General features: G+C 57.7%; 4 protein-coding genes across 4 annotated transcripts; 3 read left to right on the top strand and 1 right to left on the bottom strand.

Moving 5' to 3' along the window:
* The first annotated feature begins 1,944 nt into the window (after positions 1–1,944).
* On the top strand, positions 1,945–2,870 carry B0H64DRAFT_176440 (uncharacterized protein). The gene has a single exon (XM_062798855.1). The coding sequence runs from the start codon at positions 2,062–2,064 to the stop codon at positions 2,569–2,571; it is 510 nt and encodes a 169-aa protein (XP_062657468.1). The 5' UTR covers positions 1,945–2,061; the 3' UTR covers positions 2,572–2,870.
* Positions 2,640–3,079, bottom strand: B0H64DRAFT_176332 (uncharacterized protein). The gene has a single exon (XM_062798854.1). The coding sequence runs from the start codon at positions 2,987–2,989 to the stop codon at positions 2,708–2,710; it is 282 nt and encodes a 93-aa protein (XP_062657467.1). The 5' UTR covers positions 2,990–3,079; the 3' UTR covers positions 2,640–2,707.
* Positions 3,080–11,121: 8,042 nt separating this feature from the next.
* Positions 11,122–12,233, top strand: B0H64DRAFT_418024 (glycoside hydrolase; the record flags this gene model as incomplete). The annotated part of the gene is made up of 2 exons (XM_062805287.1): positions 11,122–11,179; positions 11,329–12,233. The coding sequence occupies 2 exons, from the start codon at positions 11,122–11,124 to the stop codon at positions 12,231–12,233; spliced, it is 963 nt and encodes a 320-aa protein (XP_062657466.1).
* Positions 12,234–12,489: 256 nt separating this feature from the next.
* On the top strand, positions 12,490–16,623 carry B0H64DRAFT_462274 (tubulin folding cofactor D C terminal-domain-containing protein). The gene is made up of 3 exons (XM_062807542.1): positions 12,490–12,694; positions 12,843–15,721; positions 15,768–16,623. The coding sequence occupies exons 1-3, from the start codon at positions 12,521–12,523 to the stop codon at positions 16,510–16,512; spliced, it is 3,798 nt and encodes a 1,265-aa protein (XP_062657465.1). The 5' UTR covers positions 12,490–12,520; the 3' UTR covers positions 16,513–16,623.
* The last annotated feature ends 1,551 nt before the right edge of the window (positions 16,624–18,174 follow it).

Here is an 18,174-nt window from a genome sequence, read left to right as displayed (position 1 = left end):
CTGAACTGGTTCGGACAGGCGGATGAAAGGAGGTGGTGTGGGACGAGATGGTGTGACGGACGGGGGCCAAGGGTCCCTTGACATGATCTGCTCCAGGGCTGTTACAGTCCAAGCGTACATATGTCCAGGGCTATCCTGTATGTATGTACACTACAACAGCCCCGGATCTGAACGACGGCAAGGTTCACTGCAGGGTCAGGCTTCAACCGACGAGCGTAGAGGCTTGAAAATTTGGAATTCAGGGAGTCTTTGATCTGCGGAAGAGCGCGGGTGCTGTCGGGTCACATAGATCTTGGGCGTGGTGCATGCGGAACATCCTGCCGGCATATCTCAGCTTCGGCGAGATGTGGCAGTCCAACCTCTCGGAAGCCATGCCGCCCTGCGTTGAGGCGGCTTCATACCATGGAAGGTCAAGGCCATGGTAGTCGGGGACCAGCCACGGGGCAAACCACATCCGTCGCGATGAGTCTTCATTGTCCACAGTGCACGGTAGGCTGGGAAGCGCCTCCTAATGTCACCGAGCGATAGCGTCTCGCCGTCGTGTATAGGTAGCCACCCGACTCAACGCGAGCTTTGCCGTCTTGTTTTGATCAAATGCGGGGGGGGGGGTGTTTGTCTCCCTCAGCTCGAGGAACGAGCGGTCATGTGAATGCTTGTTGGGTGTCCACCTAGCTGAAACCAACACCCCGTGAGTGAAGCTTTGACCTCTCTCGGTGTGTTGATGACGAAGGGCGTCCGCCAGGGCGAGGAACAGCACGGCGGTGAGATGTCGGGAGGTTGGTACTTCGTACGTGTCGGAGGATATGCGCTTAACCCCAGGGTCGTGTCTGCTGACTGTTCACCGGTTACACCGAGGTACCAGGTTCGGGAGTCCAAACGATGGTTGGGCTCAACACCGTCCATGCGTCTGAGCAAGTTTGGTTGTGTCGTTCATCGGGGACAATGATTGTTGATGCCGAGTGTTCTTCGATGTCGTTGGCAACGACGCATAGACCAGCATCCCGCATGAGGTCTCCCGAGGTGGTCGCATGCATTCAAAGTCAGCAGGGAGACGGGAATGCCCCCAATTGGCCAGAGAATGGCCGCATTTTGGGCTGCAGACGGGAGGATGATCGACTGCGTGTGCGTCGAAACGGATGAGGCTGTCGCTATTCTTGCTTGTCCAGTGGGAAAAGCCATTGGCATCCGAAGATCGACTGTGCTCTCTGTACGAAAGCCAAATTCACCGCCTCCCATTATTCAGCCCGATGTCGGGTGAATCGGTAATGTTGCTGTTGCGACGAGAGCACAGCGACACAAAACCTATCAACATCAGACGAACGCGCGGCGATCCGCAGCGCACTAGAAGGGCCATGGAAGCTGAAACCCTTGCCCGGGGCCACCGTTGGGCATGAACTAGACCCGCTGTCAGAGCCTTGGGTTCCCGGTAGGTACCGTGTACTGTGCGCGATGCAGGATGGAGAAGCTCCCCAGAAAGTTCTTTTGCTGGGGTATCAAGGCTTGGCCTGGTCCAGCAATTCTGAAAATAGCGGGGGGGGGGGTACCAGGGCTGCAGTGTCGGCGAATCTCGCAGTTCAGTTCCCATGAGCCTCTCCACCGAAGCTGGACGAACTGAGACAGCGGTAGAGACCAAGTTGCCCAATTCGGACACGGTTTGGCCAAGACAGAAACCCCGGGGCCAGCGGCCAAGTCAAGCCGGTTGTCTAATTTGGTATTGGAGCGTCCGAAGAGGAATCCGAGCAGGAGGGAGTGGCCGCGGAAGGTAATGGCGGATGCCTCTTCTGGAAATTGGTCGAGGTTGTTACATATTCTCAGGGATGAGCTCCGGGAATCCCGTCAAACCCGTGGCTGCGGCACAGCACCTGGGCAGCGTGGGATGAGGGGTCGGAGGGGCAGTGGGCAGCAACCTGGAAGCGCGGGGGTCGGACGGATGATTGCGTGGAAGCTCTGATGATTTGATGGGTGACCCGGGGGAAAAAATAAACTCGGACCATGGCAGGCAGGAGCACGCGAGAGGGGAGGAACCTCACCTCTCAATGCCAAACGTAGCAAATTTTGCTGATGCCCAGGAAGGAAGCTGCGTGTGCCTGCACTGGCTCCACTGCCCCCACTTTCTTTGGCAGGCACAGGTCTCTCTGCCCACTGGCCTGGTTCCATCTTTGGCATGACATTCCCCAGCCAAACCCATCAATTTCCCTTGTTCGGAGTTGTCCGTCGACCTTGTCGACCTCGTCTCCCTCGACAACGTCAGACACCTCGGTGGGGCAACGTCGTCCTGCTCATGTCAAACCACACCGACGACGCGCTCGGACTCGAGGGATCAGCAACCAGCAACCAGCAACCAGCAGCCGACCGGTTACGAAGTACTTCGTACCTACTCCCACGTTCACGCCCACGCTCACGCCCACACCCACTTCCACTTCCACTCCTCCCACTCCTCCCACTCACACCACCACTTACACCTACTCCCCCCCTGATGCCGTGTCGCGACCGGCCCGTGGATTCGCCTGCCGGCACTCTCCCCGCAACGCCCGCGACGCCTTTATCCGCCTTGCTCTTCTACCCATCTAGGCAATCGCTGATGTTTCTCGGCTGAAGCGTTGTCCCCCCGAGATACATGCAAGGTACCCGCCACTGGCGTTTGACACCCAACGTGCGTGACCCTGTGCGACTCAGGCGTCGGGGAAGAAGGCGAACGCGCCGCGCGCTAGTTACTGACTGAACTCTCGTTCACATCTCCTCCAGCGGCCTCCCCCGCCGTGTTTGGTCGTGTTTGGTCTTGTCTGGCCATGACGGCGCCTAGGGCCAGCTCGGGAAAAGAAAGCGAGCCCACGGGTCTCTCGGTGGACTGTGTGTACCTAGGCGTCTCGGGCGCACTCATCTGGTCTTCCAGCCAATAGCGGCCCGTTATCACGCTTCGTTCATGCCTCAAGAGGGCCACGAAAGGCCAGGTCGCAACCCTTGCAGCATGGAGAGCCAGTCGCCCCATCTGTCGCCAGAGTTCTCGTCTGTTTGGATTCGAGACTCCCCCGTAATTGGCGTGCCGCGGCGAGGAAACGATGTCAACCAAGGTTGACGGCTAAACCATCTCTTATATCTCTCACTTATACCCCCAACTGGCCACAAAGGGCGAAGAAGGGGTTGCGACGAACCTGCAAGGGAGCCGTATCAGGAAACGGGCGGCTCAGTTACAGGGTAATCCCGGCCAGCGGCGTCGTCCCATATTTCCCGGCCTTTGGCGCCGCGCCCATGGTGGGTTGGATGAGTCCAAGACTGGAGTGTTTGAAAGCAGCTGTGTGCTCCACTGTGGTTGCCGTCTATCATGACAGGGATTGCGTCCCAAAACGAAGGCTGGCCTGGGAATGGACACAAACCTCCCGCTCTCAACGTCACTTTTTTTGCGCTTCTGCAGCGAGACAGTACCGGGGGAGTCTGGGTACTGTACACAGTACATCGCCAATTCCTCGATTTGCTTTCGTACTTGACAGCATTATCTACGCAAAGCAGGACTTGCCTTCTCAGGGGCCTTGTTCCCTGCCCCCTGGCCAGCCGTCCTTCTTCGCAACTTTGCCTCTGACCGACCCACTTACATCCGAACGCTCGACCCGCGAACTGGGCACGCTTGAGCCGCCAGGGGAGGGGTGTAAGCCGCAAGGGAAGTCGGGAGGAAGCCGACAGATCCCAACGCTCACCGGCTCTCATTAATCCATGCCGATTCCGGATCCTCCTTGGCCGGCAGCCGGAAGTGCTTGTGACGCATCTTAGGCCCGCCGCAGGGACGTTTCTGGGTCACGGTCGGAGACCAGGCTATCAGAAGTGTGTGTAGCTCTAGCCGGTCGATCCACAACCCGTCAACCCGTTACCCGTGCTTGGGAGCCTCCACTTGGCTGCGCTACGGCAACTCAAAAGGCCGCCTCATCGCTCCCGTTTACGTCTGCAGCTCACCTACTGCAGCTCTCCTACAATCAGACTCCCGCTGTGGACCCACGTTAGACAAACGGCCATCAGCGAACACTCGAATTTGTTCAACTGTCACCCACCATCTCCCTCTTCCGACATCTTCCTTCCTCAACCTCGGCTCCCCATAACTGCCCCCGGCTCACCCTCCTCGTGGTTTTTGGCTCTGGCAGCAACCGCACACCCGCAACTTCGTCTACAATCTTCCCACTGGACTACCTGGGTAAAAAAGTCCCGCCAACTGGAAGTACGACCAGCGCGTACGGTCCATCCCAGGTTCCCACCTCGCCATTTCGAGATCTGGCCGAGACCTGACCCTAACGTCATCTCGTCGTGAGCTTGCCATCATCTCCCCGTCTGTGGCTCAGCACTAACACGGCCAGAGGTTAGGGGCCCTTTCCTCTTTGAGGCACACCCGCAGCACACATAGCACCAATCTAGCTCCGGCCTTGGCTCGGCCCACCGTCCGGTTCCTTAACGCCATTTTCCCCACCCGACGAAAGCGAGACGGGCATTTTCCAAGATGGCACTCGCAAGCCACAGCCACTGCGCGCACTCTTTTGTCATGATCAAGTCCGACAACACGCTGATTGAGTGGACGTGCCACGTCTGCCACAGCGGCCCGTTCTGGTTCATCTGGGAGTGCCGGTACTGTCGGCTCCACACGTGCCGGAGTTGCATGGACAGTGCCTGAACTCGGCGTGTACCTGAGCGGGAACGCTAGTTAGCATCTGGGCTGGCTGGATCGAGGGGAGGGAAAAGGTGCGGTCACCGGGTGCTGTGGTTGGCCTGGCGCCCGTCAGAGTTCAGGTGAGTTGCATCGAGATCACCATCGCTCCGACACTGCGGTACCCATGCCCGAGAGCCCCAGAATCCTTGGCCGTCCAGTGGCGTGTCCAGGCAAAGCTCATGTGAGCCAGCCACGAAAGGGCAGAAAGCAAAAGCTGCGCAAATCGTGATCACAACCAGCGAATGGCTTCTTGCCTACTTCTCGGTCGTCTGCACGTTCACAACGCGGAGGAACGTTTGGGTGCTGACAAGCAACAGAGACCCGCAGGCAACGACGGCTTGACCAAACGGTCGGGACCGTCAATATCGCACCACTCTCTGCATGTCTTTCGGACGGGCAAGCACCAACGAGATGGGAATTGGAACCCCAAAACCCGGATTCAAGCCCCTGCAAAGGTCTCGAATTCTTGGATCCCATGCTGCCGCCAACGCTCGTCTTGGAAAAGAAAGAAAGGAAAAGAACGCCGGACGACGCGCTGCATCCCCAACGTGGTGTTACAGCAGACCGACCCCGTCCCTTGTGTCCACACTGACGGGTTCGCCAAATTTCGCTTCGATACCCGCTGCCAAACCGATCCTGCGGTCCTCCCGCCTGGTACAGCATTCGCCCAGATGCTCGGTACTTTTTTTCCTCATCCATCCCTGCTCTCCGACATTACACAACGTTACGCTACCGGGGTTTGCGACTGACGGCAGGGCCACGCTCGCTTACACGGTACAACCGCACCATTTCCGTTTGTGTTCTGGCTTATCACGGACGAGGAGTTCTTCTGATAGACGGGGTTCGGGTTCACGGCGTTTGATTCTCTTCGCTGATGTCCACTGTTATTTCCTTTGTTTCCTTTTTGATACACTTTTTGCTTGGGTTCGGCATGCGTCTCGGCTGGGATAGACTGGAAAGGGGGGGGGGTTCATCACTCGGGGGAGACTACCGGTTGGTACGGACGGACTTGGACGGGGACTTGCCTAGGTTACAGGGGGGGAAGGAAAATTGCGCGGGGAAGGGGAAAGGGAAAAAAAAGGTGGTCGGTTACAAGCATTATGAAGAAAACAAAACGGTGTTAACGCGGGAAAGAGGACGGGAAGGGATGGAAAAACTGTTTGTGCTGGCTCACCTCTCACATTTTTATCTCTTTTCCCTTGGGTTCTCCGTGTTTGCTTTTAGGTTTCGGGTGTTGCTTTTCCACTTCCAATCACAACTTCAAGGGTACTTCCAGACACAACCACTCGCCAATCTCGAATAGTTAACAAAACTTGGCGAGACAGAGAGACCTGAGAGAGTCAGAGATGCTGCCAACCTGTGCCACCCCAACTTTCCACCCAAACTGTATGGCATGGCACACAGTGCAGTGCGCGGCGGCCGGCTCACCTCAATCCGCCCGCGTCGGCATAATGCCAGCCACCAAACCCCCCTCACACTCAACCCAACACTCGGATGGCCGCAGCCAGAAGATCTTGATTACTTCTTTCAGCCAAGTGCAGTCGGTACCCCGCCGACAATCGCGGCCAGCGCGGCCGCACCGCGATGTATGTACGAAGTATGGGGCGACCTTATGTAGGTATGTACGGTACCTACGTCACCACACAACGGACAAAAAAAAAGTAAGGCTGCCGGGGTGCCAGGGGGTGTGGGCATCCTCAACGGTTTTTTTCTCTCGTGCACTGCACCACTTCCTTCCCACCGGCCCCACCGGTCCCCGGCGAGGCGAGAACACTACTGTAATGTTAATCTAAGCTGTAAACCTCAGACAAATGCACAGGCAGACCGGTGCCACCGAGACATATCCGCCTGGTTCAAATACAATTTAGTGGAACTCACTCCGATGCTCTGTTAGTGGGTTCGGTTAGGCGAAGTATGTACATACAACAACCCGGGTTGTTGTGTTGTTGTCCGGGACCGTCAGACCGGGTCTGGAACCGGCCGTCGGTTTGCCGCAAGGCCGAGCGAAGCGTGCTCTTTTTTCTCCTCCTCTTATTTTACTTTTTTTTGTCTTTATTTCTGGTGCGCACGCGCGTGTGTGCTGCATGTCGTTTTGTGTGCCCGTCGCACAAACACGATCCGATTCGGGCGGGATTTGCTCCGTTAGGCTGGGGGGTGCGGGCTGTCTGCCGGTTGGCCCGGGATGGGCTTGGGCGCCCGTTTTCCTGACTGCCCGATTCAGACGCCTGCACGAATCGGCGGGTCGTGATTGGTGGGCTTGTAAGCGTGGTTTGATGGCTCCGGTGTGGGTGTGTTGACTTCCCGCGAGGGAGAGAGAAGTCACTTTTGCATAAGTTGTGAGGGCAAGATCCGACAGCGGGTAGGGAATGCTGCTTCGGGTGCATCTAATTTAGTTCTGCTGTCACCGCCAGTGATTGCTGACCAGCCAGCGTCGACAGCCCGGTTTGTTTGCGCGCCTCAAACCGAAGGGTATGTACTTGTTGTACAGTACGGCCGTTAATCGTAGCATTGCCGTGCGACGTATCGTTTCTGTTGGCACCGTTCAGCCTCTTTCCGGGGGGCTTGTCTGCGGTGAGCCCCCGTGGTATCTTGACATTTTTGGCGGTGAGGGTCAGCCAGCCTGGTGACAGACAAACGACATGCGAATCGGGGGTGGCGACCTCGGTTTACGGCCCTATGCTTCGGCACACCCTTCTCGAATCTGCTGCGCCGTTGTCCAGATCGATCTCCCGTCACGCGAGTCCCTGGCATTGCTAGTGCCGACTGTATCTGAAACAGGCATGCGCGAAGCGTCTCCTGTCACGATGCACGTATGTGGCGCCTCGTCCCACCTGCGAGATCAGACAAGACTGGCTCTCCTGAGGATCACCTCTGCGCTAGCCCCGATCCGCCCGGGCCTGCATCTTGGCGGCTCAAGCCTCACGGCGCCGACGCCCTCCGGGTCTACCGAGGGTTTAGCGCGGGGGTTCCCGGAGGAGCCGGCGCTCCCTGACCGTGACGGAGAGACCCGGAAGCGCACGGTCATTTGCCAAATGAAGGCATATGAACCTGCGCAGCAAACGCGTGCCTTTGTGGTGTTGACATTGGAGATTGGCCGGTGCGGGTCTCAAATCTCGGTATGCCGCGCGTAACAGCAACGCGAAGACGCAACAATACCAACAATTGACGCAGATTCTGTCATGATTTATTTGACACGGCGCCAGTCCCGGCTAGTCGGGCGCGCCAAGACGGGCTCAACCTCCGCTCCGGCTGTTGCAGGGCAACGCCGCGCTGCCTATGAAATTAGGGATCGTGATATGCATGGTACGCGTTCCTCGACCGTTGAAACCGCGAAAAGCGCGACGACAATCCGTGTGATAACTATCAGCAATTGCAGCGGGCCGCGGTGAAATCAGCCTGAAAGTCCAGCGTCTCTATTAAGTCGCCCATACCGGGCCACCGGCCCATTCAACGGCTAGGTTGTTCCGGGCTGGTGGTCGTCGACGGAAGAATCACCTGAAAAGCGGAAGAAGAACTGTCTCGAAACGGCCTGTATGTGACTCACGGAAGTCGCCGCATGTCGTATCAGGCCGCTCGCTAATGATGCGCTAGATGAGCTTTCAACACCCAGACGAAGCACCCCATTCATTCTCGTTTGCCGGGGGTTCGCGTTGTGAGAGTTCGGACCGACCTCGTTTCCGTAAATATGGGTAATTCGACAGCCCCAAGGCAAACACCACGGGGTCATGGTATCGATTGAGACAGCCCCGGAGAGGAGGTAGGTAGTTTCGGCAAGCCTCGTACGAAGATTCCACAGGCATGGCCAATCTCATCCCACCACGATACCATCAAGTTCTTCGACGGCAAAGGCGCCGAGAGCCATATCAGCCAGCGGGAAACGTTCCGGTGATGAGATTCAGTCCGTCTTGCCACGCCGTTCGGATTCTCGCATCGCCCATGTTTGGGTCTCGAGCTATTTCGGGCCAATAGAGAGGTGGCTCGGGGTAACTGCGATGTCATTGTTGAGGAGGACCGATCCAACACTGCCGCTAACCCAGCTTGTGAGAATTGCTGCGCGTGAATCTGCAGGCAATCAAAACAAGCCATCCCCAGAGGAAGGGCGAGAGAGGGAGCTCCATCTGCGACGTCCAAGAGTGGGCGGCTCGAGGTTGGTGCCTATTCTTTCACCAACTAAGCTGAAACTGTGAATGGCTAGTAATCACATTGCGCCGGAAAGCGGCCCGTGCTGTCAAGTCGGTGTGTGATGTGATGAATCATTAGCTTGTCGAGTGTGGTGAGTGCGGTGGTTGAGGGTTCAAGAAGAGACGATGTCGGAAATTGCAAGGAATTTGGCAGCTGTGGTGGGGCTTGGGAGCAGATTGCGGGGCAGCTGCGGGGTTGAGTGGGAGCTTGGACTCCCCAGACCCTCAAATCTTAGGAGACCCACTGTGCTGCAAATCTTCGATGGCTCGTGCACGAAAGAGGTCGTCTGGCAGCCTTCCGCGGAAGGCTCCACCCCGGCAGCGCAGAGCACCTTCATCACTCCATTCCCTCATCGCCTCAAAACCTCCTCCATCGCAGCCCGAGTCCAACAACCTCACGGACATGGGTAGACGGCATCATTGCCGCGAATGACGCGTCGAAGGACCCCTTCACTACTCCAGAATCGAGCATCAATTCTGCGCTTGTGTCCGGCAATATGCGGCCGCCGATCAGTGGCATCAGCCAGCTGTAGGGCTCAGATCGGCCGATTTTGCAAGATGGCAGGGTCCTCAAATGACCTTCTCTCAGAGGGTCCGGTGATCTTTGCGAGCACGGTTTGAGGCGGCGTCGGCAGTTTGCCACGTTGGCTCTCCTCCGCGATCCTTCTGTCGCACCGATGACGAGAACAAACTGCTTCCCGATGCAGTGTCAGATCATTTGCTGTCACTGCGGGGTCTCAAACACACCGATCCGGATGGTTGTCCAACAAGCAACACAAAATTGCTGGCGGAATCCATGTGGTCGGTCTTTTCTGCAGTGGACAGAGGTCTGTATTTCACGACAGGGCAAAACCTTGATGGCTCGTTACATCAGTCACGCAGGCCTGGTTGGCAAGGTAGGTTAGGGGCAGTCAATGGACGTGCAAGTGGCCATTCCCGGGTCCCATTTCATATACCTCGTACGTTTTAGGTTTTTGAAACCCTCGGAATCCCCGACGTTCGGCAACAGGGCGGCATCGAGGTTGAACGGGAGCGACATTTCTATTGCGAGGGCAGGAAGAAAGTTGGATCCCTTTCCCGGGGCCCGGAAATGCCAGATTCCCATCGGAAATGTGGAGGTATGTGGACGTTGAGTTGGGCGTTGTTGGGGACGAAGTTCGGCTTCTCGAGATCAGATTGGTCGGGGGTTCGTTGCCTTCAATCGACATGCTCGTCTTCAAACCCCAAGGACCCGGTCTGCACACCGCCCATGCACTCAAACGACAAAGCCAACAGCGCAGAAGACGGTTGCACCAAGCCTCTTTCAAAATAATGGAGCATCACAGCTGTTGGCGGGGTAGCTCCCTACCTCCAGGTCTTTACCTGTAGCTGTAAGGTCCATGATTTCCAGTTTTGGACGAAGCTGCGTGCCTCTGTGCAACGATCATGACGGTAACGTTAACCGTTGGATGCCCTGTCCCCACAGCTGGAACAGGTGGTCCCAACACGCGGGCTGGGCAGTCATGCGTCTTCCAACGCGCAACCCTCTTTTGCAAGAACTGCAAAAAGGGAATCGTTGGCCGTCTCCGCGGCACTGGCACAAGGACAACATCGTTACCAATCAGATAACCCGCCTGACCCTTTGCGCATGGGCGATCAGGGAACTAACAATGCATTGCAGGCTGTTTTACTGACTACTACACTACATCACCACGGTCGGGCATTGTACGCGCTCGTCGCAGCTATGGTTGGCCGAGTCGGATCGGCTGCTCACTCACCATGGTCCATCCCCTGGCCACCAGACCGCCATGCCGCGTGAGTCGCCTTGCCATCCGGCCCTACCCCCGGGCGATGTTGTTCAAGCAACAATTTGGCCGGCGAAGGGGCGACCTTCCTGCGAGCTTGTGATAGGACTGTCTCAGCTAACTGCAGGGATGGGCTTACCGGACGGCATATCAGAGGAAGCTATAGGTGATTTAGCTTCCTTTTCGGGACGTGAGGCTACATTCGGGCCCCAGTATGCTGTTGGACATGGCTATGTGTTCATGAACACGCCATCTTTGAAGGGTCATCCATCTCTGCTTGCGTCGCCTTGGGTCGCTGTCAAGTCCCTGGCCGGTGGCCGGGGGGACCCTATTTATGCCGCCTCTCCCCGACTATCAGTCTCCGTTCCGCATCCTCACTCTGCAACTAAACACTCCAAAATGGTATCTTTACGATGGGGCGGGCTTGCCGCTCGCGCTGTTCACCTAATATCCACCATACCAGACCAACATGCTCAGAGAGTTTCGGCCGAGAATTCCCTGGAAGCAGCCAAGGCACTCCAAGGCTGGTACGATTCGCCCTCCGGGCTCTGGAGCACAACGAACTGGTGGAACAGCGCGAACTGCCTCACTGTCCTCACCGACTGGGCGTTGAATGCTGGATCCGCCGCTCAGGGCCTGGATGTCCCCGGCATCATATCCAACACGTACGGCGGAGCACAGCGGGTGTTTGTCACGGGACAGAAGACGCTCTCCGCCACCGGCTTGACCAATTCGACCTACCAATTCCAAGTGGCGAGCAAGCGGGGGTTTTCCGAGTTCCTCAACAACTACTACGATGACGAGGGTTGGTGGGCACTGGCGCTGATCAGGTCGTGGGATGTGACGCACGAGCAGGCTTACCTCAACATGGCCGAGCACATCTTCAGGGACATGCAGGCCGGCACAGACGGTACCTGCGGCGGCGGCCTGTGGTGGAGCAAGGCAAAGTCTTACAAAAATGCGATCGCCAACGAACTCTACCTCAGCGTCGCGGCTAGCCTTGCGAACCGCGTTCCGGGTAAAAAGGGAGAGTACACCCAAATTGCCAAGGATGAGTGGGCATGGTTCAAGAACAGCGGCATGATCAACAAGGACAACCTCATCAATGACGGCCTCAGCATCAACTCCGATGGCAGCTGCGTCAACAACGGCATGCAAACCTGGTCGTACAACCAGGGCGTGGTGTTGGGCGGGCTGGCCGAGTTGTCCAAAGCAACCGGAGACTCGTCGTACCTGGATCAGGCCGTCACCATCGCCAAAGCGGCCATTGCACTCCTCAGCGACGAAAACGGCATCATCCGCGAAGTGGACAAGTGCGAGCCGAACTGCGGTGCCGACGGTAGCCAGTTCAAGGGCATTTTTGTCCGCAACCTGCATTATCTGCAGAAGGCGGCACCGCAAGACGCGATCCGGACGGCGATAGAGAAGAACGCCAACTCAATCTGGGGGAGTGACCGGAACGACAGGAACCAGCTGGGTATCAAATGGACGGGGCCGCCGGATCTCGGCGAAGGGCCGAATGCTTCGACGCACAGCTCGGCGATGGATGTGATCGTCGCGGCGCTGGCAGTGGGTGTGTGAATTCGAGGACGACAGGGGAGCTTGTGGAGTGGTCAGGGAGCGAAGTTATATAGATACCCGTGTAATTAGGTCCAACGGACAAGCCTTGCTTAACTGAGTTGAATTTGGTTCCAATGATAATTTTACTTGCAAGATACCAGTGTGTTTGTGAAAACCTGCAAGAACTGCGCTGATGCCTGAAGTTGAGGGGGAGACATCATGCCTTCCCAATCAAGCCTCAACCTCACAAAACGCAGACCCACTCTCAAACTTCAACTCATCAACTCCCAAACCCTCGACTGACCACCATGGATGCCCCCGAAGACGATCTCGATATCAAACTCCAGAAGATCTCAGGCGATCTCATTGTAGATTTTGACAAGTCACTCCGCCCATTTCTCAGGAAGCAGGATGGCAAGGGCGGAACCGCCGCAGTGCGGTCGCGCGTGCGAAGCCGTGAAACCGAGCGGCTCGTTTCCTCAGTAAGTCCGACTCACTTGATAGACACACACACACGGCACCTCACAATACCGTCTTTCCCTCCACTTTCGAAAAAGAAAAAGTAAAAAAAAGCAAACAACATGAACAACTAACCCCCCCCCCCCCCCCCCCCCCCCCCCCCCAAAACAGCTCCTCGACCCCTTCCAAGAACTCCCCCAGCTCCTCGACCCCCACCTCCCCACCTGGCTCCCCATCCTAGGAGACGCCTACCTCGAGTACCACCAACACCACCACCCCCAGCAGCAGCATCGGACCAACCAACCCAACCGCGGCGGGCCCGCCGCCGCCGCCTCTGACCTGCTGATGCCCCTGCCCCGTGCCATCTGCAAGCTGCTGTACACCTTCTGCAAGATCCGCGGCGAGAAGGTCGTCGTGCGCTTCCTGAGCAACGAGGCCCGCCACCTGGAGCTGCTACTCGCGGCGTTGGAGGGGGCGGAGGCGGGTGCCACGGGGGAGGCTGATGATGTGGCGCCAGCGGTTGGTGGTGGTGGTAGTGGTGATGGTGGTGGTAGTGGTGATGGTGGTGGTGGTGGTGGTGGCGCGCTATGGACGTGGGAGGAGCGTTATGTGGCGCTGCTGTGGCTGTCGCATCTGATGCTGGCGCCGTTCGACCTGGCGAGCATGTCGTCGCAGGAGATGGAGGAGGAAGAGGAGGTGGCGAGGGTGGAGGGCCTGGCGTGGCCTGCGGGACTGCCGACTATCACGACGCGCATCGTGCCGTTGGCGATCAAGTACCTGGCGTCGCCGGGCAAGGAGCGCGATGCGTCCAAGGCGCTGCTGGTGCGCATCTCGATGCGCAGGGATATGCAGCAGTTGGGGGTGTTGGATGCCCTGGTGCATTGGGCGCTGGCTGCGCTGCGGTCTGAGGGTGCGGCGGAGCGGACGCCGTATCATTATATTGGGGTGTTGTCGTTTCTGGCCGGCATTTTGGCGTCCTCGGCGGATACGTCGGATATGGATCGGTATTTGACCACCATCTTCCACGCTGTGCATGGGATAGCGTCCGAGGGAGACAAGGCGGGGTCTATGATGGCATCGGCTCTGGCTCGCAAGACTATGATCAAGGTCATTCGGGCAGTAGCTATTCTTATTTTGCGAAACCCGCAGGATATGGAAGGCATGGAGATTGTCGAAACCACCATCGGATTTCTTTTGGAGAGCTTGGCCGACAACGACACGCCGGTCCGCTTTGCAGCTAGCAAGGCTCTCGGTGTCATCACGCTCAAGCTGGAAGAAGATATGGCCTCCCAGGTGGTCGAGGCCGTCCTTGAATCCTTGAACAGGAACGTCCTCCGTGTCAAGGATCCCAAAGACCCACAGGGAACGTCCAAGAAAGACCTCAGCATGGTCGACCCCCTAGAATGGCATGGTCTCATGCTCACGCTTTCTCACTTACTCTATCGGCGGTCTCCGCCGGCCGAGAACCTTCCGGACATCGTGCATGCCCTGCTCATGGGCCTGTCATTCGAAAGGCGAAACACTTCAGGCAGTTCTACGGGCGCGAATGTGAGGGACGCAGCATGTTTTGGCACCTGGGCGCTCGCCAGACGATACACCACGCCGGAGCTGCTGGCGGTACCGACCACATACATGACTACAAATGCCAGCTCAGCAACATCCATCTTGCAGGTCATCGCTACTAGCCTCGTTACTGCCGCCTGTTTGGATCCGTCAGGAAACATTAGGCGGGGGTCGTCGGCTGCGCTGCAAGAGTTGATCGGGCGCCACCCCGACACCGTTGATAAGGGTATCTGGGTTGTCCAAACTGTGGACTACCATGCAGTGGCCCTGAGATCGAGGGCCCTCCAAGACGTTGCCTTAGGTGTCACCAAACTTTCAGGCCAGTATGGAGAGGCCATATTAGATGGCTTGCTCGGGTGGAGAGGGGTTGGCGATGCCGATGCCGCTTCAAGACGGGCCGCGGGTGTTTCCTACGGTATGATCACGGAAGAGTTATCCGGAGGAGCTACGGTCCCTCTCCAACGGCTGACACAGTCCGTTTCCCTGGTCTTGGATCGCATCAAGTCACTCCAACACCGGCAAGTCGAAGAGAGACACGGCTTGTTTTCCAGCCTCGCTGCAGTTCTTGATGCCCTGCCTTCCGCCGCCGCCGGAGCGCAGAGAGCGGCAATATTTGACGAGCTTGTTCAGCTCTCTCTCGATGCACTGCTCGGTATCCTCAAGGACTGCGACACAAAGACCTACCGGAAACCAGAGCTCGTCGCAGAAGCCGCAAGCCGACTGATCATATCATCGTTCCCCGTGCTTCAGGCAGCGTCAGCCGCGAACTGTACTCTCCTGCCTGGGCGGTCATTAATGTCTAAAGGCGGTGCGGAGTTGGCTGAGCTGGTGGGATCGGTGGGTGCCAGGACTGAAAAGCTGGCCACTTTCGTCGCCCTCTCGCGGTCCAACCTCCAAAAGTGGCTTGTCTGGCCAGAGCTCGACATTATCACCGCGGCGTCCGAGGCCGCGGTCGTCTTTATGGTTTTCTGCAGCAACCCCGAGCGCGACGAGGCCATCCGAGGGTGGGCCGACGCCGCCCGCGAACGTCAATCATCCAAAACACGGACGACGAGCGGCCACTTCTCTGCACTGGCTGCCGTATACCCGATGGCGTCGACCCTAGCGCCGGAGCAGGACAAAACCCTCATCTGCGACGCCATCATGGAGCGCTGGAAAAACGACGTTTGGACAGACACCCGAGCGTGCATACTCCAGAGTTTGACGGGCAGCGATCTTCTTAGACAGAACACTGGCGTGTTTCTGCCGCTTGTGGCCGAGGGCCTGGATGATTATACAACGACTGCAAGGGGTGACGTTGGGTCTCACGTCCGGTATGAGGCGATCCGGGCGACAAAGTCACTATGGGAAAGGTTGGACGGGGAATCGGGCATGGCGACACAGTTAGTGTCGGTGTTGTTCTTACGTATTCTGCGACTGGCGGCAGAGAAGTTGGACAGGGTCAGAGCTGAGGCACAGGCAGCGCTTGCCGTTGCCTTGAAACCAACGTAAGTGGCTTTTCCATATCGTCAAATGGCTACTGACTATCACCAGCCAAGCAGCCATACTCCGCAGGTCAACGTTTTCGTCCAAGGCGTACTTTATTTTCCTCCTCGACCTACTTGATCAGGACTGGCTGCACCCTGCGGCGTCCAAAGTAAAATATGATACGGATGGATGGATGGAAGCTCTCATGGCAGGCATCGTGTCGTCTGCCGATACCGGGAACGAAGAACTGGTCATTGCCACCCGCGCCGCTCTATGCCAGTTCTGCGAGCGGTCGCCCCTAGCTAGAGATTTAGTGTGCGCCGCTCTGGTCCGGAACCTCAAGATCTGGCAGGGGACAGATCGGGTACTTGTCCCGACACTCGAGGTGGTCGCCTTCCTCTTCCACGTCGGCATCTTTGCCGAGTGCCGCGGGGTCAACTACAAGAGCCTCTGCCTGCAGGTTCAAAAAGCATGCTACAAGACCGGCAACGTCCGAAAGATCGAGGCATGCATCAGGGTGTACGGGGCCATCGCGGAACTCGGCCGAGACCCGAGCCCTGCGCCAACTGCCGTTGGGCCCGGGAGTGATGACGATCTGCTGTTGAAAAAACAGGAGGGCATCCGAGAGGCTCGAACCCGGCTCGGGGCCCTCATGTTCCACCCCTGGCCGCGAGTCAAAAACACGGTCGTCGACGAGCTCTGGGGCCTCCACTACGACGACCCCGCTGCGGAGGCACTCAAGAGTGTCGACTGGGGGAAAGCAGAGAAGGCCAAAATCAAGACGGTGGTGGGGGCTCTGGGGTTGGCTTAACTTGACCGCCTTTCTGCGGCGGGCACTTGCAGCAGCAGCTGGAACCGGCGGAAGCAGGTCCGAGCCAATTGGGGTTTCTGCCTCTCCGGACCATCGAGATTTGACCTGCTCCTCGCCGGTTTTGTGCCGTCTGAGAACAGGCTGTGATTCCCTCGCCTTGCAAGTGGGCTGTCGGCTGTAAGACAAAAAGGACACGTCGATGGGGGACACATGGCAGCCCTGTCAAGCGCCTTGATGTGGTGGAGCGGATGGCGTCCACCTGGATTGTGATCCTTGTGCCGCGGAGATGCCAAGCTTGGACTGGCTCTTTTGATTCGCTTTCCAGCAATCAATGCAGAGAACTTTCTCTGGTTGGCTGTCGAGATGTGTGTGTCTTTTCTCTTTTTTCTTCCACTGGACGCCGAGGTTGGTTGTCTGGTGGCCTATCGAGCTCGTTGAAAGCATGTTCGGTTAGCTGGTGAAGGTCGAACGTTACAGGCAAGGGTTCGTTCCGGATGGGCTTGCGAACCCCGGGTTCTTCTTCTCTTGTCCTGTCGCACAAGGTCCTTATTCATCCTTGACAAAGCTCCCGCGCCAGACACATGACGTGCGTCGTATTGCGGGCCCCGCGACGCTGACGGCAGCTCAACGGTCGCTGCGAGCCGGCCCGGCGTCCAACGTTGGGCAAGGTCGCCGATTAATATGGGATCGAAGGTCGCACAAGCTGCGGGCGGAGATGGCACGCTCAGCCATCCGTCGTTCAACCACCCCGTCCCCTTTCCCACGTGCCACGCCTGTCGGGCGACGGACCAGGCAGTCAACAACCCCGGGTTTTGCCATCTTATTTTGTCAGGATGAATTGCGAATTGGCCGTTCGAGACCAGCTATCCCGGCCCTCTCGCAGCGTGTGCCGATTCCCCCCGCCGGGGGCCGAAAAAGGGCATCTCCGCAACTGCCCGACTGGGGCTTGTTTGCGACGATCGGAGTGACAGGCAAAGAGATCAGAGCAGAGCACGGGCCATATGCTGAAGCATCCGACCAAGGCAGGGGACGACCAGCAAAGCATTCGACACGGCCCTGGTAGGATTGCCCGTGTGCCCGTCCATCACGACCCGAAAAGAGTTTGCTCGCGGCCGGCGACTGGCTGCTCGCTCGGCGTTGAGCAGACCTCGCTCGCATGCCAAGCAAGCGGATCTTCTTTGGTTGCGGAGTCTGTTGGCCGCTTGTCAGACGGAGCAACTTCCACTCTCATCACAAGACACAGGATGGAGCACGGGAGGCAAGGCGGCAGCCAGCGGGAATCTTGATTGAATATCGACGATTGCCGGCTAGCGATGGAGATTCCACTCTGGATGAAAGCCCGGGGTTGCTTCGGTCCTGCTATAATTGTATTGGGCCGTGAAAAAAAGACATGCAGGCTCGCATCACAGGCTAGGCAGGCTGTTGCTGCTGCTGCCGCTGCAGAGCGGAGCGTGACGGGCCCTGTGTGACTGTCCCCCTTCATCAGTTTCAGTTTGTCGCGGTCACGGTCACGCTGCGGATAGAGATGAGATGGAGATTGGCGAGGCGGAAGCAATGTTCTTCCAACTGCAGCCTTTTCTCCCCCTGCAATATTGCACATCCCGCATTTTGGTTGCCGTATCGGGCAACTCTTAACGTGGTTGGCCCTCGGGAGGGTGGTGT

Source organism: Chaetomium fimeti (assembly GCF_033439085.1).
Source record: "Chaetomium fimeti strain CBS 168.71 chromosome Unknown B0H64scaffold_5, whole genome shotgun sequence".
Lineage (NCBI taxonomy): Eukaryota > Fungi > Ascomycota > Sordariomycetes > Sordariales > Chaetomiaceae > Chaetomium > Chaetomium fimeti.
The sequence above is the reverse complement of the archived record's forward strand: the minus strand, read 5'-3'. Positions and strand labels throughout refer to the sequence as shown.